At 42.5% G+C, this 14,665-nt stretch overlaps 1 protein-coding gene across 4 annotated transcripts in view; it reads right to left on the reverse strand.

Moving 5' to 3' along the window:
* The window catches only part of LOC132021769 (attractin), a 149,082-nt gene extending 134,513 nt beyond the window's left edge, over positions 1 to 14,569 (reverse strand). For all 4 annotated transcript variants that reach the window (XM_059406627.1, XM_059406631.1, XM_059406629.1 and 1 more), the window contains exon 1: positions 14,094 to 14,569. In XM_059406627.1, the coding sequence (XP_059262610.1) occupies positions 14,094 to 14,476 (383 nt within the window). In that variant the 5' untranslated portion in view covers positions 14,477 to 14,569. The remainder of the gene's footprint in view (positions 1 to 14,093) is intronic.
* Between the last annotated feature and the right edge of the window lie 96 nt (positions 14,570 to 14,665).

Here is a 14,665-nt window from a genome sequence, read left to right on the forward strand (position 1 = left end):
CATGGAGCACTGGGTGTGGTGCATAAACAATGAATTCTGGAACACTGAAAAGAAATTTTTAAAAATAAATAAAAAATTTTGGGGATGCCTGGGTGGCTTAGTTGGTTAAGCAGCTGCCTTCGGCTCGGGTCATGATCCCAGCGTCCTGGGATCGAGTCCCACATCGGGCTCCTTGCTCCGCAGGGAGCCTGCTTCTCCGTCTGACTCTGCCTTCCACTCTGTCTGCCTGTGCTCGCTCTCGCTCGCTCTCTCTGACAAATAAATAAAATCTTTAAAAAAAAATAATTAATAAATAAATAAATAAATAAATAATTTTTTTAAATGGGCAAAGGATCAGAGTAGACATTTCCCCAAAGATGTATAAATGCCCAATGAACACGTGAAAATGCACTCAAAATCAATAGATATTAAGAAAATGCAAATCAAAGCCATTGTGGATATAAGCTATACTCACTAGGACGGCATAAAATCACAGAAGGTAAGTACTGGTGAGAATGTAGAGAAAATGGAACCCTCATAAATTCCTGGTAAGAATGTAACTGGTGTGGTCTCTGTGAAAAAGGCTTGCATTTCTTCAAAAAGTAAAACACTGAAGGGCACCTAAGTGGCTCAGTCAGCTAGGCATCGTACTCTGTATTTCGGCTCAGGTCTCAAGGTCATGAGATCAAGCCCCGTATCAGTCCTGTGCTGGGCATGAAGACTGCTTGGGATTCTCTCTCTGCCCCTCCCGGTCCCTCCCTCTTTCAAAAAAAAAAAAAAGAGAGAGAGAAAAGAAAAGAAAAAAGTAAAACACTGAGTTACCACATGACCCAGCAATTTCATTCCTAGGTGTACATCCAAGAGACATACTCAGACGTCCACACAAAAATTTATACATGAACGTTCATAGCAGCATTATTCTCAATATCCAAAAGATGAAAACTACCTAAATGTTCATCGACTGAGGAATGGATAAATAAGATATGGCTTACACATACAATGGAATATTATTCAGCCACAAAAAGGAATGAAGTACTGATCCATGACGCAAAGATGAAATCTTTCAAACATGGTAAGTAGAAGTCAGTCAAAACAATCACATATTGTATGATAACATTTACATGTGATGTATAGAATAGACAACTCCATAGACAGAAAGCTGACTGTCAGGGGTTGGGAGGAATGAGGAATGGGAAGTGGATGCTAACAGGTACAGTGTTTTCACCTGGCATAATGAAAATATTCTTGAATTAGATCATGATGATGGTTGCACAACTTTATGAATATACTAAAAGTCACTGAACTGTGCACTTTAAAGTGGTGAGCTTTATGACATGTGACATCTAAATCAGTGTGCAGAATTCATAAGCCAGAAAAGAATTATAAAATTATATCGGGTTATTTGAGTGAAAATAAGAATTTAAGCAAAAAAAAAAAAGGAACAGGGGCGCCTGGGTGGCTCAGTGGTTAAGCCGCTGCCTTCGGCTCAGGTCATGATCTCAGGGTCCTGGGATCGAGTCCCGCATCGGGCTCTCTGCTCAGAGGGGAGCCTGCTTCCTCCTCTCTCTCTCTCTGCCTGCCTCTCTGCCTACTTGTGATTTATCTCTGTCAAATAAATAAATAAAATCTTTAAAAAAAAAAAAAAAAAAAAGGAACAGTACAAAAATTGACTTAAAGAAGACTGTACACGTATTTTTTTTTAAAGATTTTATTTATTTATTTGAGAGAGAAGGAGAGACAGACAGAGAGCATGAGCAATGGGGAGGAGGCAGAGGGCAGAGGGAGAAGCAGACTCCCCTCTGAGCAGGGAGTCCAAAGCGGGACTCAATCCCAGGACCCTGAGATCATGACCTGAGCCAAAGACAGAAGCTTAACCAACTGAGCCACCCAGGTGCCCCTATACATGTATTTTTTTTTTTTAATGAAAGGGGATGGTTATCAAATTGCTATGGACTTTGGTTTCTATCCAATAAATTTTTTAAAATAACATAATTTTTTAGTAACTATTCTTTGCAACTATATAAATCCCTTTTTAAAAAATGATATATGTCAACAGTCTGTCAACCTAAAAGTATGCAAGGAAGTAAAAAGAATCTTAAAATTATTTTGGAGGTGCTTCAGAAGTTTGAAGAAAACTACCTGATATAAAAATCATACACAGGTACACGAAGAAATATGTAAAGAATGTTAATTGTAGCTGTTTTGATAACAGGACAAGTTGGAAAAATCTAAATGCCCGTCAGCAGGAGAATGGGTAAATAAGTTGGAGTTCTATACTGAATATAGCTATGAATCAACTAGAACTACAGTTATCAATACAAACAAATCTCAAAAGCATTTAAAAATGGGGCTTTGGTGGAAAAAAAAAACATGTATAGAATAGTTACTTTTTATGACGTCTGAAAACATGATCTTGTTTTTGGAAATAAGACTGTGTGTTTGTGTGTATGTATGTGTCTGTAATAAAAGTAGAAATATGCAAGGAAATAATAAACATCAACTTCACCATGTTAGTTACCTCTGCGAAGAGCTTTAAGGGGAACAGGATTAGCAAGGAATAACATGGGGACTTTGGTTGGTATCTGTAACATGTTATATTATATAACTTAATGTTATTATATCATAAAAATAATATGAAGGAAATTCAGCAAAGGTAGGTTGTAAGGTTGCAGGTACAAAGATGTTCATTTCATTACTCTTTGTATCTCTTCCATAAGTTTGAAATGTTTCATATTATAAGGAAGTTAAAGTTAGCCAGAAACTGAGCCAGCACCAAACATAATTCCTTTAAAGCAACCATTTAGGGGCACCTGGGTGGCTCAGTCAGTTCAGTGTCTGCCTTCAGCTCAAGTCATGATCCCAGAGTCCTGGGACTGAGTCTCACACTGGGCTCCTTGATCAGAAGGGGGCCTGCTTCTCCCTCTGCCTCTGCCTACCACTCCCCCTGCTTGTGCTCTCTCTGTCTCTCTTCCTGACAAATAAATAAAATCTTTTAAAAATAATATTAATAATAAAAAAAATAAACCAACAATTTAGTTACTTTAAAGCAACTGTCATGGTTGGTCAATATTTGTCAACCAGTGGTCCAAAAGATGTTCTGAATAAAAGACAGTACTAGCATCTACTAAAAGAGAAGCATAGGACATGATATTTAAATACACATTACAGAAGGGCATAAAAGAAATCTAATTCTGAAAATTTGCCTCAAGATCATCTTGCCAAACCTTCTGATCAAAATCCTTGTATAGCTTTGCAAGATGTCTCTAGTACTTCAAAAAAAAAATGTTAAAAGGGGAAAATTAAGTGACAATTATAGTCAATCTGGCCTTTCTGCTCAATTTTGAACAAAACCATTTACACAGAAAATGCTTACAAATAGCTGGAAACCACTATCATTTTATGATTTAGAAAAAAAACACCAAAAAATATTTCTAAGACATAATTTTTAAAGCACAAATGCATAAATACCAAACATGAGGACAGAAAAGTCTACTTTTCTAGCACAGAATCTGCATTGTAATATAAATTCAATCCAAAATTAAGTGTCATTTTTTTGTCTATAAATCTTGCTTTCCCTTAAAAAATTAATTTAAAATACATTAAACAACATGTTCTACATGTTAAGCAGGGAAAAGATGAAATTTTTCTTTTAATATTGTGAACACCATTACAAATTATATTTAAAATGTATGTTATAGTCTTTATTAAGAAATTACTTTTTAATCTATTTAAAAATCATCAAAAACAGGATACTTTTTTGAAAAAGATTATTCTTTAATTCCTAAGAGTCCACAAGAGCATACTTTTTTCTAAGATTTTATTTATTTATTTGATAGACAGAGATCACAAACAGGCAGAGAGGCAGGCAGAGAGACAGGGGGAAGCAGGCTCCCTGCTGAGCAGAAAGCCTGACGAGGGGCTCAATCCCAGGACCCCAAGACCATGACCTGAGCCAAAGGCAGAGGCTCAAAACCCACTGAGCCACCACGCCCCAAGATTATACATTTTTGTGAAGGGATGTGTGATCAAAAAATACAGGAAATACTGGTCAAGAAAGGTGACTTACATGTCTCTTAAGAGCACCCGATACAGTCCCAGCCCCTAATGCTTATAGGCTTGCGAGTAAACAAAATAGAAAATTCTTAATTAGACTGCACAAAAGACCAAGAGGAATTAACTGGAAAATTCATTCAACTTATAACTGTATACTATTAATGTCAAATTCTAAAAAGATAAACAGGCAAGTCAGCCATGACTAAAATTAACTTCTATAAGTGCAAGAGAATTCTAGATGAGTAAACATGTAAACAAATAGCTAGAACTAAAGTTTACTCACAGTTAACATGAAAAGACAGAAAACTTAAGAGAATTAAAAATTGAGAGACCAAGGGGCACCTAGGTGGCTCAGCTGGTTGAGTGCTGGACTCTTGGTTTCAGCTCAGATCATGAGCTCAGAGTCAAGAGATGGAGTCCCAATTTGGGCTCCATGCTCAGCCGGGAGTCCACTGGAGATACTCTCCCTCTGCCCTCCCCACTGCTCACATGTGCATGCTCATTCTCTCTCTCTAATATATAAATAAATCTTTTTAAAAATTGAGAGAATAAAATAGAACCAGGGTCCCAAGTGCTAAAAGAAAAGCATCCAAAGGAAGAGGACATCCACAAAATGGTAAGAAAGAAAAATGCCAAGACAAATAGGAGAAAGCCATCCTCAAAAGGGGAAATGAGACAACATCTGGCTGATTATAAAGGGCTAGTTTGAAAGTACAGGGAGAAGGAGGAAATGGAAGGAAGAGAGTCAGGAACTGAAGAATGAGATTAGGATACAATATATGGATGGCACTCACTTTTGCCACAATGCATTGAAGAAATCACAAAGTGATAAAGAGTGTAAGTGAGAAACATAGGCCAGCAGCTGATAAATTTCCCAACACAAATACTCTGAAAAGTACAACAGTGGTTTTCATTTCAGGTTTAGAAATCAGACTGTGTTAAAGGGAAAAGCCAGTATGATTTCTGTTCAGCCACAGTACCAGATATCTACTTCTGTATTTAATACTCAAGATAAACATAACCTATAAGTTATTAAGTCAGTTCATCATATTAGAAAGACTGTTTTGATCATACATACTCTGTTTTTCTCCTATATATTTATCCGTCCTCTACACTGTAGTAAATAAAAAGCCTATCTTGGGAACCTTTCACAGAAGTAAAGCTTAAATGTCAGATATCTGCTTTCAAACATATACCATGTGCAATTATATTAAGACATCAGGCTCAACTTTTCTGTTTACTTAGTAAACTTATTTTTACCTTTCCAAATAAGTAAATTCTATCCTCTAGGAATCAGTGCTCGCTTCGGCAGCACATATACTATCCTCTAGGAATCAGCAAAAAAGCCTCAAATGTTTATTATATAGTATTTTACATACTTAAGTTTTCATCCAACATAACATAATTTTATACCATATAAGCATGTATTTTGTGGATTCCTCCCATTTTCTATCCCCCCCACCCCCATTGAAAAACCAGGGAACGAATTACGGCCGTTCAGTGACTTTACTTGAGTGCCAGACTAAAACTCAGTATGGCACAATCCTCACTGCGACAATGTCAAAGAGCCAGCATAATGCATTCCACATAGTGGGACCCTCACAACCCCTAGTAATGACTGAGTGAATTCCTGGTAAACTAGGGGGCTGGCATTTCATTACTTGATACAGTATTTTCCAGAGCATTCCCAATTTTTCTCACAGACACCTATTGAGTATTCACCAAATGGGAGGTTCTAGGAATATGCAGGGGTGTCACTGTTTTTCCCTCCCCAGCATGGGCCCCACTTTTCTGGTACAGTATGTGTTCCCTTCCCTTTTCCTGCTCCCCTCTTCTCTGTCTGTGCCACTTACTCCATCTAATAGAACTGGACCTCACATTCCAGTTCCACAGCAGGTATGCAAGTCAGGTCTGATGAATCAGGACATTCCCCATGACCCCAAAGATTGCTTCAGTAAAGGACAAGGGACCAGTGAGATTCTCAGCACTGCTTATTTGCAACAAGCTTCTAAGAAAGGGTCATTCTTCTCCAGTGGAGGATGCTAAGCCAGTTTGATTTAACTTCTGGAGACACCACCTGAAGACAGCCTGCCTGAAAATGAGGCCAGCAGAAGGCAGATCAAAGCTAAGAGATGGAGGGAGAGAGACCAAGTGGTCCCCTGCATCCAGACACACACAAACCCAACAAAATCCCCTTGACTTTTCTGTCCCATGAACCAATAAATCTCTCCCATATTTTTTCTCTTAAGCTTGTCTGAGTTGGGTATCTGTTACTAAAAGAACCTTGAAGGGCACCTGGGTGACTCAGTGGTTTAAAGCCTCTGTCTCAGGCTCAGGTCATCATCCCAGGGTTCTGGGATGGAGCCCCGCATCAGGCTCTCTGCTAGGCAGGGAGCCTACTTCCCTTCCTCTCTCTCTGCCTGCCTCTCTGTCTACTTGTAATCTCTGTCTGTCAAATAAATAAATAAAATCTTTTAAAAAAAAACTTGACAGGGACGCCTGGGTGGCTCAGTTGGTTAGGCAGCTGCCTTCGGCTCAGGTCATGATCTCAGCGTCCTGGGATCGAGTCCCACATCGGGCTCCTTGCTCAGCAGGGAGCCTGCTTCTCCCTCTGCCTCTGCCTACCATTCTGTCTGCCTGTGCTTGCTCTCTTCCCCCATCTCTCTCTCTGATAAATAAATAAAATCTTTAAAAAAAAAAAAAAACTTGACAGGAATTGTACCCAATACAATTTAGAAATACAAATTAATGAGCCCTCACATAGGAAATTGGCTAAATAGAGGGGAGGTACAGGGCAGTGAGAACAGCCTCATTCCCAGGCGGAAGCTGGCAAACTGAGTTGCGCAGTATCAAAGAAACAAACTAAAACCACTGCCTGTGGTAACTCACGGTTCCGATCATGTGCCCATCAACACTAAAAAACTAAAAGATTTGGCAAGAAAATGTCACAAATTTAGACCACGGTCTATCATGGTTCTAAGAGAATATGGCTCAAACTCCTCAGTGCCGAATATGAAGACTTTCATGATCCAGCCCTATATTCGTCTGCATGTTAGGAACTGCTCTATAGTGTAAGGAACAGAAATCCCACTGTAACTGCCTTAAGAGAAACCCGGACTTGGGGCGCCTGGGTGGCTCAGTGGGTTAAGCCGCTGCCTTAGGCTCAGGTCATGATCTCAGGGTCCTGGGATCGAGTCCCGCATCGGGCTCTCTGCTCGGCGGGGAGCCTGCTTCCTCCTCTCTCTGTCTGCCTGTCTCTCTGCCTACTTGTGATCTCTCTCTGTCAAATAAATAAATAAAATCTTAAAAAAAAAAAAAGAGAAACCCGGACTGCAGCACCTCACCAAAACTGAAAAGTATACCTTCGGGCAACATTTGATCCAGAGATCCAGAAAAGTCATCAGGTCTCCAGCTCCGTTTCTCTGACATCCTCCCACTTCTAGAAGTTACTCTGACCACAGGTGGGCTACTCTCACAACAATACTAGCTATAATAACTCGCGGTTTTATTTCCTCAGCACACAAAGCAGAAGACGACAAAGCATCTCCTTCATGAGCATCCAGAGGAGAGAGTCCTCCAGCAAGCCCTGAGATTCACTTAGACTGAGTCCGGTTGGATCACATGCCTACCTCCAAACAATCATTACCACCGGAGGCTGGAATGCCCTGATGGCTTAGCCCAGGTCAAAGATGCATCCTGAGGTTGAAGGGTGATGGGAAAGCAAGAGAGAAGGTCATTAACATCTTCCAGTCTCACACCTTTCCAAGGCATTCCTCACAAGTTATGCTCCGACAACATCTATATTCAGTTCTCTAAGGGCTGTGGTTTGAATTGTGTCCCACAAAATGTTATGCTGAAGCCTTAGGCCTCAACACCTGGAAATGTGACCTTATTTGGAAACAGTCTTTGCAGATGATCAAACTAAGAATGAAGTCATACTCATATGTCCAACATGACTGGCATCCTCACAAAAGAAGAGGCACACGGGGAGAGGTCGGCTTGAGTCTGAAGCAATGGAGGCAGAGACTGAAGTGATGCATGTACAAGCCAAGGAATGCTAAGGACTGCTGGCAATTCCAGCAGCTAAGAGAAAGACATGGAACAGATTCTCGCTCAAAACTTTCAGAGAGCACATGGCCCTGCGGACACTATTACAGGCTTGTGACCTCCAGAACAGTAAGAGATTACATTTCTGTTGGTTTAAGCCATCCAGTTTGTGGTACTTTGTTACAACCAACCTAGGAAACTAATACACTTAAGTAAGCACAACAGCCTACGATTCTTTGCCTTTGTACATACACTCCCTTTTCTCCTGGAATGCCCATCTCTCCCAGACGGTCTATTCACAATTAAACCTCAGATCTGCCCAAATGGTCTCTTCTTTGGGATGCCTTCCACCACGGCCCTCAAAAAGAGTTAGTCTCTCCACTACATCTTAGTCCAGCACACAATACTGCCCATATTTTTACTATTAAGTTCTAATTGCCTGTGTGCACAGAATTCGCTTCAGAGTTATGAGCTCTCCAATGGGAAACCAAGGCCCGATTCTTACCCACCTTCATATCCTCAAGGCAGTGCATGGTACCTAACACATAATAATCACTCAAAAGCTCTCTATGAATTGAACAGACTGATGACTCATCTCAGAAAAAAGATAATGGGTATGATTACGGAGAATTGGCTGTTATGGATATAGAGAACTGAAGATGGACCTTGAGGTAGAACTAGATAAGTAGAAAAGAAAGAATCTGGGGGCAGGGATGAGGAAAGCTGTTAAATTTAGCAAATATGCAGGAAAAACTACAATGTAGAAGAATTTGGGTAGAGAGAAAGGAATGTGTGTGAGGCAATGGGAGCCTTCTGCTCAGAGTCATTTTACAGGTAATAAGAGGAGTAGGGAAAAAAAGGTTTCTCAGCAAGACAGTGACACCATGTTTTCAGGGGATTTCTATGACAAAGTGTAGGATGGACTCCAGAGGTGCAAAGAGATCAGACAGGGCAAAAGAGAGGAAGCTCAGCAAGGAGGTAAAGGGCCAGGTGCTCTAGGATAGCAGGAGCAAGAGTGGAAAGGAACAAAATTTTAAGACTTACGGAAACAAAGAATAAACACAAAGAGCGAAGGATTACTCCAATGGTTGACCTTTGGTTATCTCACATAGGATTTACTACTGAAATAAGGGAGGATAAAGGGAAAGACTACTCTTTTTGAGGAGAATAAAAGTTCGTTTCAGATGGCTTACTATGAGGTGACAGTAAAACATCCCCCAAAAAGATGCCCAGCAAACAGAAGACAATGAAGTACATGAGATTTATGGTATGGCAGATTTTCCTTATTCTAGATATGGCAGTTATATGGGTAAAGATGACTTTTTTCATTCTTTCATCCAACAAATATTTATTGCACACCATGTCCTAGGCACTGTTCTAGGCTCTGGGAATAGGACAACAAGCAAAACTAACAGAAATCCCTGTCCTCATGGAGCTTATATTCTATTAGAGAAAACAGAAAAGCCTAGTTGACTCATGAACATAAATTTAGGGCTTTAGGTAAATACTACTTACTGTAACTATAAACACCCTCTGTTTGTTTGGGTTTCTTTTAGCCTTTTTCTTCTTTCAAATTTTATTTTCCAGAATTTTCATTTCACTAGTTATAGGTACTTATGTCCTTGACCAGTAGCCAAACAGGTTCCAGTGAGTTGTTTTGTTTTGTTTTTCTTTTTTTTTTAATCCTGGCTTTACTGTTGTAATAAACCTATTTTTCCTTCTTTGTCTCTGTTTCTCAATGGCATTAGGCAGCCCTTCCAAAGAATTTCATGTAGGGTGACTGGACTCAGAAAATGAGAGGCTAGGGGTGCCTGGGAGGCTCAGCCGGTTAAGCATCTGCCTTTGGCTCAGGTTATGATCCCAGGGTCCTAGGATGGAGCTCTGCAGCCAGCTCCCTACTAGGCAGGAAGCCTGCTTCTCCCTCTCCCACTCCCCCAGTGTGTATTCCCTCTCTCGCTGTCTCTCTGTCAAATAAATAAATAAATAAATCTTTAAGAAATAAAGAAAGAGAGAAAATGAGAGGCCGAATGGCACAATGGAAAGCAAGAGAGTGGGAATTAACAAAGCCTGAATTCAAATCCCAGACCAGTTTTTCAAAAGTTGTGTGAGCTGGTCCAAGTTACTCAGTATCTCCAAGCTTCAGTTCACCCACCTGTGAAATGGGAATAACTTCACTCTAAGGAATAAAAGGAGTAATTTCTAAAAGGCACTTGACACAACACCTAGGAGAAAATGGAGAGCTGTTGGTGGCAGCTAGTGTTGGGACTATTACTACCATTACTCCATATGCCGGGAACAAAATAGATGCTCAGTAAATGCCGACTTCTTTCCTTATTCTAGAGAAGGTAAGTTCTTAACATCCTGGGTAATTATAAGGCTCCCATTCACTAGGCTATTCCAGTCTATCCTCTCCATACTTCAGGAACGCAGAAGAATTAAATGCATATTAATTTCATAAGTGGACTTAATATCTTTATTTCTAATTTGATGGGATGTATTTATCATCTGAAGAAAAATTTGCATGGTGATGTCACAAGTAGAAAAGAATGATCACTGAATTATGAACGATAACATAAAACTGAATGAAACTGGCTGCTTTAGAAATCGTCTTACAAAGATTCCACAGTTATTTTTACTAAACTGACACCAATAATATTGTCCCATGTGGTAATCATTTCTGGAGTACCTTTCATTTGGAAAAAAAGTTAAGTGATTTTCTACCTGCAACCATACACTAATACAAATTTCATACAACACCCCCCAGAGTCACTCAGAAGATTAAATGGTATAATGTATATGAAAATGTATGACCAGATCCCCGGCATATGCTATGCATTCAGTGATAACTTGGGGGAGATCTAATCCTCTTATCCTACATTCCTTTCAATTACTAGGAAAGACCTTCTAACAACAATTATAACACAAAATTTATGGAACTAAAAAGATTTAAAAACACATTGCCTTGATGCCATTCCATAACAGAAAGGTATTCATTTGAATGTCTCTTCGTTTAATAACAAAGAGGTCTGTGAGTTAAATGAAGATACGTACCACTATAATCAAAACCAACATTTCAGTCTTTCCCTAAAATAATCCTTCCACTAACAATTTAATGAAAGTTTTTTAAAAGGCCAGAGACGTTAAATTCCTCTTACATTCATTTTAAAAAATGCAAATTCCAGAAGCCCACAAAATATACCAGAGTCATCGGAACCAAAGTCATAACTATTTGCCCAGGAGACAGCACTGCCACCAGCTTGAACCCGCTTAAATGGAGCATCCACGATAACCAGGGGAGCCCCTCCACTCACGCATGACTCCATCTGAGACAGCCAGTGTCAGGACTGCTTATTCCCCACAACAAGTGGCTCTTCTCCGATCTTCTGGATGAGAGAGACCTGCTCTTTCTCCCTGGCTGTGTCCCTCTATATCAAGATGACCTCCAACACTTACGCCTGTCCTGCCAAGTGGATACCCTGAAAGCACCTAATCTCAGTGTAGAAAACCTGCTTTTCCTGTGTCCCTGTGTCTGTTAATGGTATTACTATCCCCTCAGCCACCCAAGATAGGATCTAGTTTTCTTTCCCTCACCAACCCTCTCCCTTCCAAGAACAAACCAGTTTCAAAGCAAGACCTGTCTTTTACCTCTGCAATACCAGCTAGGACGCACCCTGCCTCCATCCCCACAGCCTATCCTAGGTTCTCATTACTGCCGTCCGGACCCTGCCCAACACCTCCCACCCAGTTGCCCACCATCTCTCATGCTTACAATAAGTCCACCTACTCTGGGTAGTAAAGACTGATCTTGCTAGCATGTCCCTCTACACCCTCTGGGCCCCCACTGCCTCATCAGAACTTAAAGGGTTCTCATCTGACACAACCAACTATTCACTTGCTTCTAGAAGCACCTCAAATTCAAAAGGTTCTGGCGGCCTTAACTTCAAGGCCGTTCCTGCTCTGGCTCCCATCTAAAAGCCTGTCATGTCGTGAAAATTCAAGTTAACTGTGCCATTCTACTGCTCAAGAGCTAAAGGTCAAAATTCTCAGCCCAACCTACAGGGCTTCACATGGCCTGCCCCCCCCATCTCTTCAGTCTTGCCATGCTCTCGTTTGCTCCCTGCCTCAGCTATCCAGCCTTCTCTTCAGCTTGCCATGATGCCCCTCATCCCCAAGCCTCTGTACATGCTGGCCCCTTAGCATCCCACCCCTCACGTAGGTAGTGCCATCCCACCCCTCAGATCCCAACTCGAAGGTCACTTACTCAGCCACTAGTCTTAACATTTTAAACTAAGTCAAGTCCTCTGCTTGCCCCGTCCTTTGCCTCCACAGACTCAAGCAAAATACTAATAAATTGATTATTAGATTTCTTACTCCCAAGCTAGAATACAAGCTCCACAAGAGAAGGACTGTGTCGGTCTTGTTTGCCACTGTATCTCACAATTTACTCCAGAACAGCCCTCGACAAATATATGTAGGCTAATGTAATTCATAAATCACAATACCCTAAGTAAGTTACATCCCAAGATGCACTACACACTGGTCTTGAAAGCACCTGGTTTCTCCATAACAATAAAGTGCTCAGCTCCTCAATGTTCTCTGAGTTCTTCCCCTGAAAAACTGACATTATATGCGTCTATAATTCTACCATTCCAAACCTCCACAATTTTGTTTGCAACCTTCCTCCCATCTGGAATTTTTTCTCCAGCTACATAGTTCCAAAGCCTACTTGCTTCAAATGCTCAAATCCAATGTCACTTTCTCCTGGAAGTCTTCCTTGCATTCCCACAGCTAGTCACAACCTCCCTCCCTGAATTCCCACAGGTTCTCCAAGGTCTCATTCAGGTCAGATCAAATGTCACTTCAAATGAGAGGTTTCTCCTAAAACTTTAGGAGAAACTCACTAGTTATAATTCTCTATCAGGCTGTCCTGTTTTATTTTCTTGACAGCATTGTTATCTGAAATTATCTTGTTCATTTATTTCTTTATTTATTTGCTTATTTACCAATTAACTGCCTGTGTCCCCCCTCCTAGAATGTAAAACCCCTAAGAGGAGGGACCCTGTCTGTCTGAGTCTCGGTATTTCCCCACTCCTCCACAGCTAACATCAAAAGTCTTTCGTAAAATCTGCCAAAGGCATGAATGACTCTGTAGTTCTTATGACTAGAGCCATCTGTGTACCTGTCTTTCTCTTGCTGTATTCCAAACTCCATGTAGACTAGGCCAAAGTCTGGCTAATCTATTTGTTCATGTGTATTACCTGGAAATCCTTCCACAATTAAAGCAAATAATAGATGACTACTAATGAATGATTTAATGATCTCTCCAGGAGGTACTGTCCCAAACCAGGCCAACTCAGAACTCCATATTCTCCAGAAACCAGGGCAAACAAGAACCTCCTTCTATGCCCTCTCCACCCAGTTCCAATCAGCTGCCTCTAGTGAGCTTCAAAAGGCTAGTTTTCTCACTTTCCTCTATCCAACAACCACTCCTTCTTCTATCTCTGATATCTCACAATCCCAACCTAACCTCTCCCCTCTATCTTGAGCCAACAAATCACTTCCAGGGCCCTGTTCCTTCTGAGTACCCTAAATCTCCAATGAGTTGGGTAATTCATCAAGCCCTAGGGGACAAGGGGATGTTAAAAGGAAGTGTTGAAGTAAGACTAGCTCTCTCATCTTTTCCTGTATACCTCGTTTATCCGAAAGAGGCCCAGTTTCAGGGACTGGCTTTGATACTCTTTGGGACCCTGAGCTTTCTTCTCCTGTACCCGCCGCACCCAAACCTCTCTGGGGTGCCTCCACCCTTGCCTCGAATCTGTTCATCTTCCGGTACAAGAGGACCCTTGGCCAGAGACAATGATCTCCTCGGGAGCAAATGGTCCTCAAACACCGTGGGGCGGCTCTATCCTCCCCACTTTCTGTCCGGCATCTGCCTCCGGCCTGGAACCATCTCGCGCGCCCCATAGCCTCAGCCTCCCTCTGGGCCCGACCCTCCAACACTACCCCCCACTCACCTGAAGCGCCCCCCGCAGTGCTGGCACTGCTCGCCCACCCAGCCAGCGGGGCAGACGCACTGGCCGGTGCCAGGGTTGCAGCGGCCGCCGTTGACACAGGGTCGGTCACATTCCTTGGCCTCGGCTGCGGCTGAGCCCGACACCGCCGCCGCCGCCGCCGCGGCCTCGGCCGCCCAGGGCAGCAGCAGCAGCGGCGGGAGCAGCAGCAGCAGCAGCAGCAGCAGCCGCCGCCGCGGGAGGCGCAGCCCGGCCCCCAGCCCCGGCCTCCCAGCCCCGGTCGCGTCCCAGTCCCGGTGCTGCCCGCCGTTCCTGCCCGCAGGCGCTGTCGTCACCGCCGTTCTCCTCCTCAGCCTCGCCTGAGTCGCCGCCGCCACCGCCACCATCTTCCCGGGGCTGAGACGGCGCCCCGCGAACACATACACACACACCGCACGGCCGGCTCCGCTTTGCCTGGCCGTGCGGGGCGGGGCCGTGCGGACGGTGGCTCGGGCGGTCAATCCTGAGGGCGGGGCCAGAGCTGCGCAGCAGGCGGGCGAAGCGTGCGTGCGGGGGCGGGGCGCAGCGCGCGGCCC

Source organism: Mustela nigripes, chromosome 7 (assembly GCF_022355385.1).
Source record: "Mustela nigripes isolate SB6536 chromosome 7, MUSNIG.SB6536, whole genome shotgun sequence".
NCBI lineage: Eukaryota > Metazoa > Chordata > Mammalia > Carnivora > Mustelidae > Mustela > Mustela nigripes.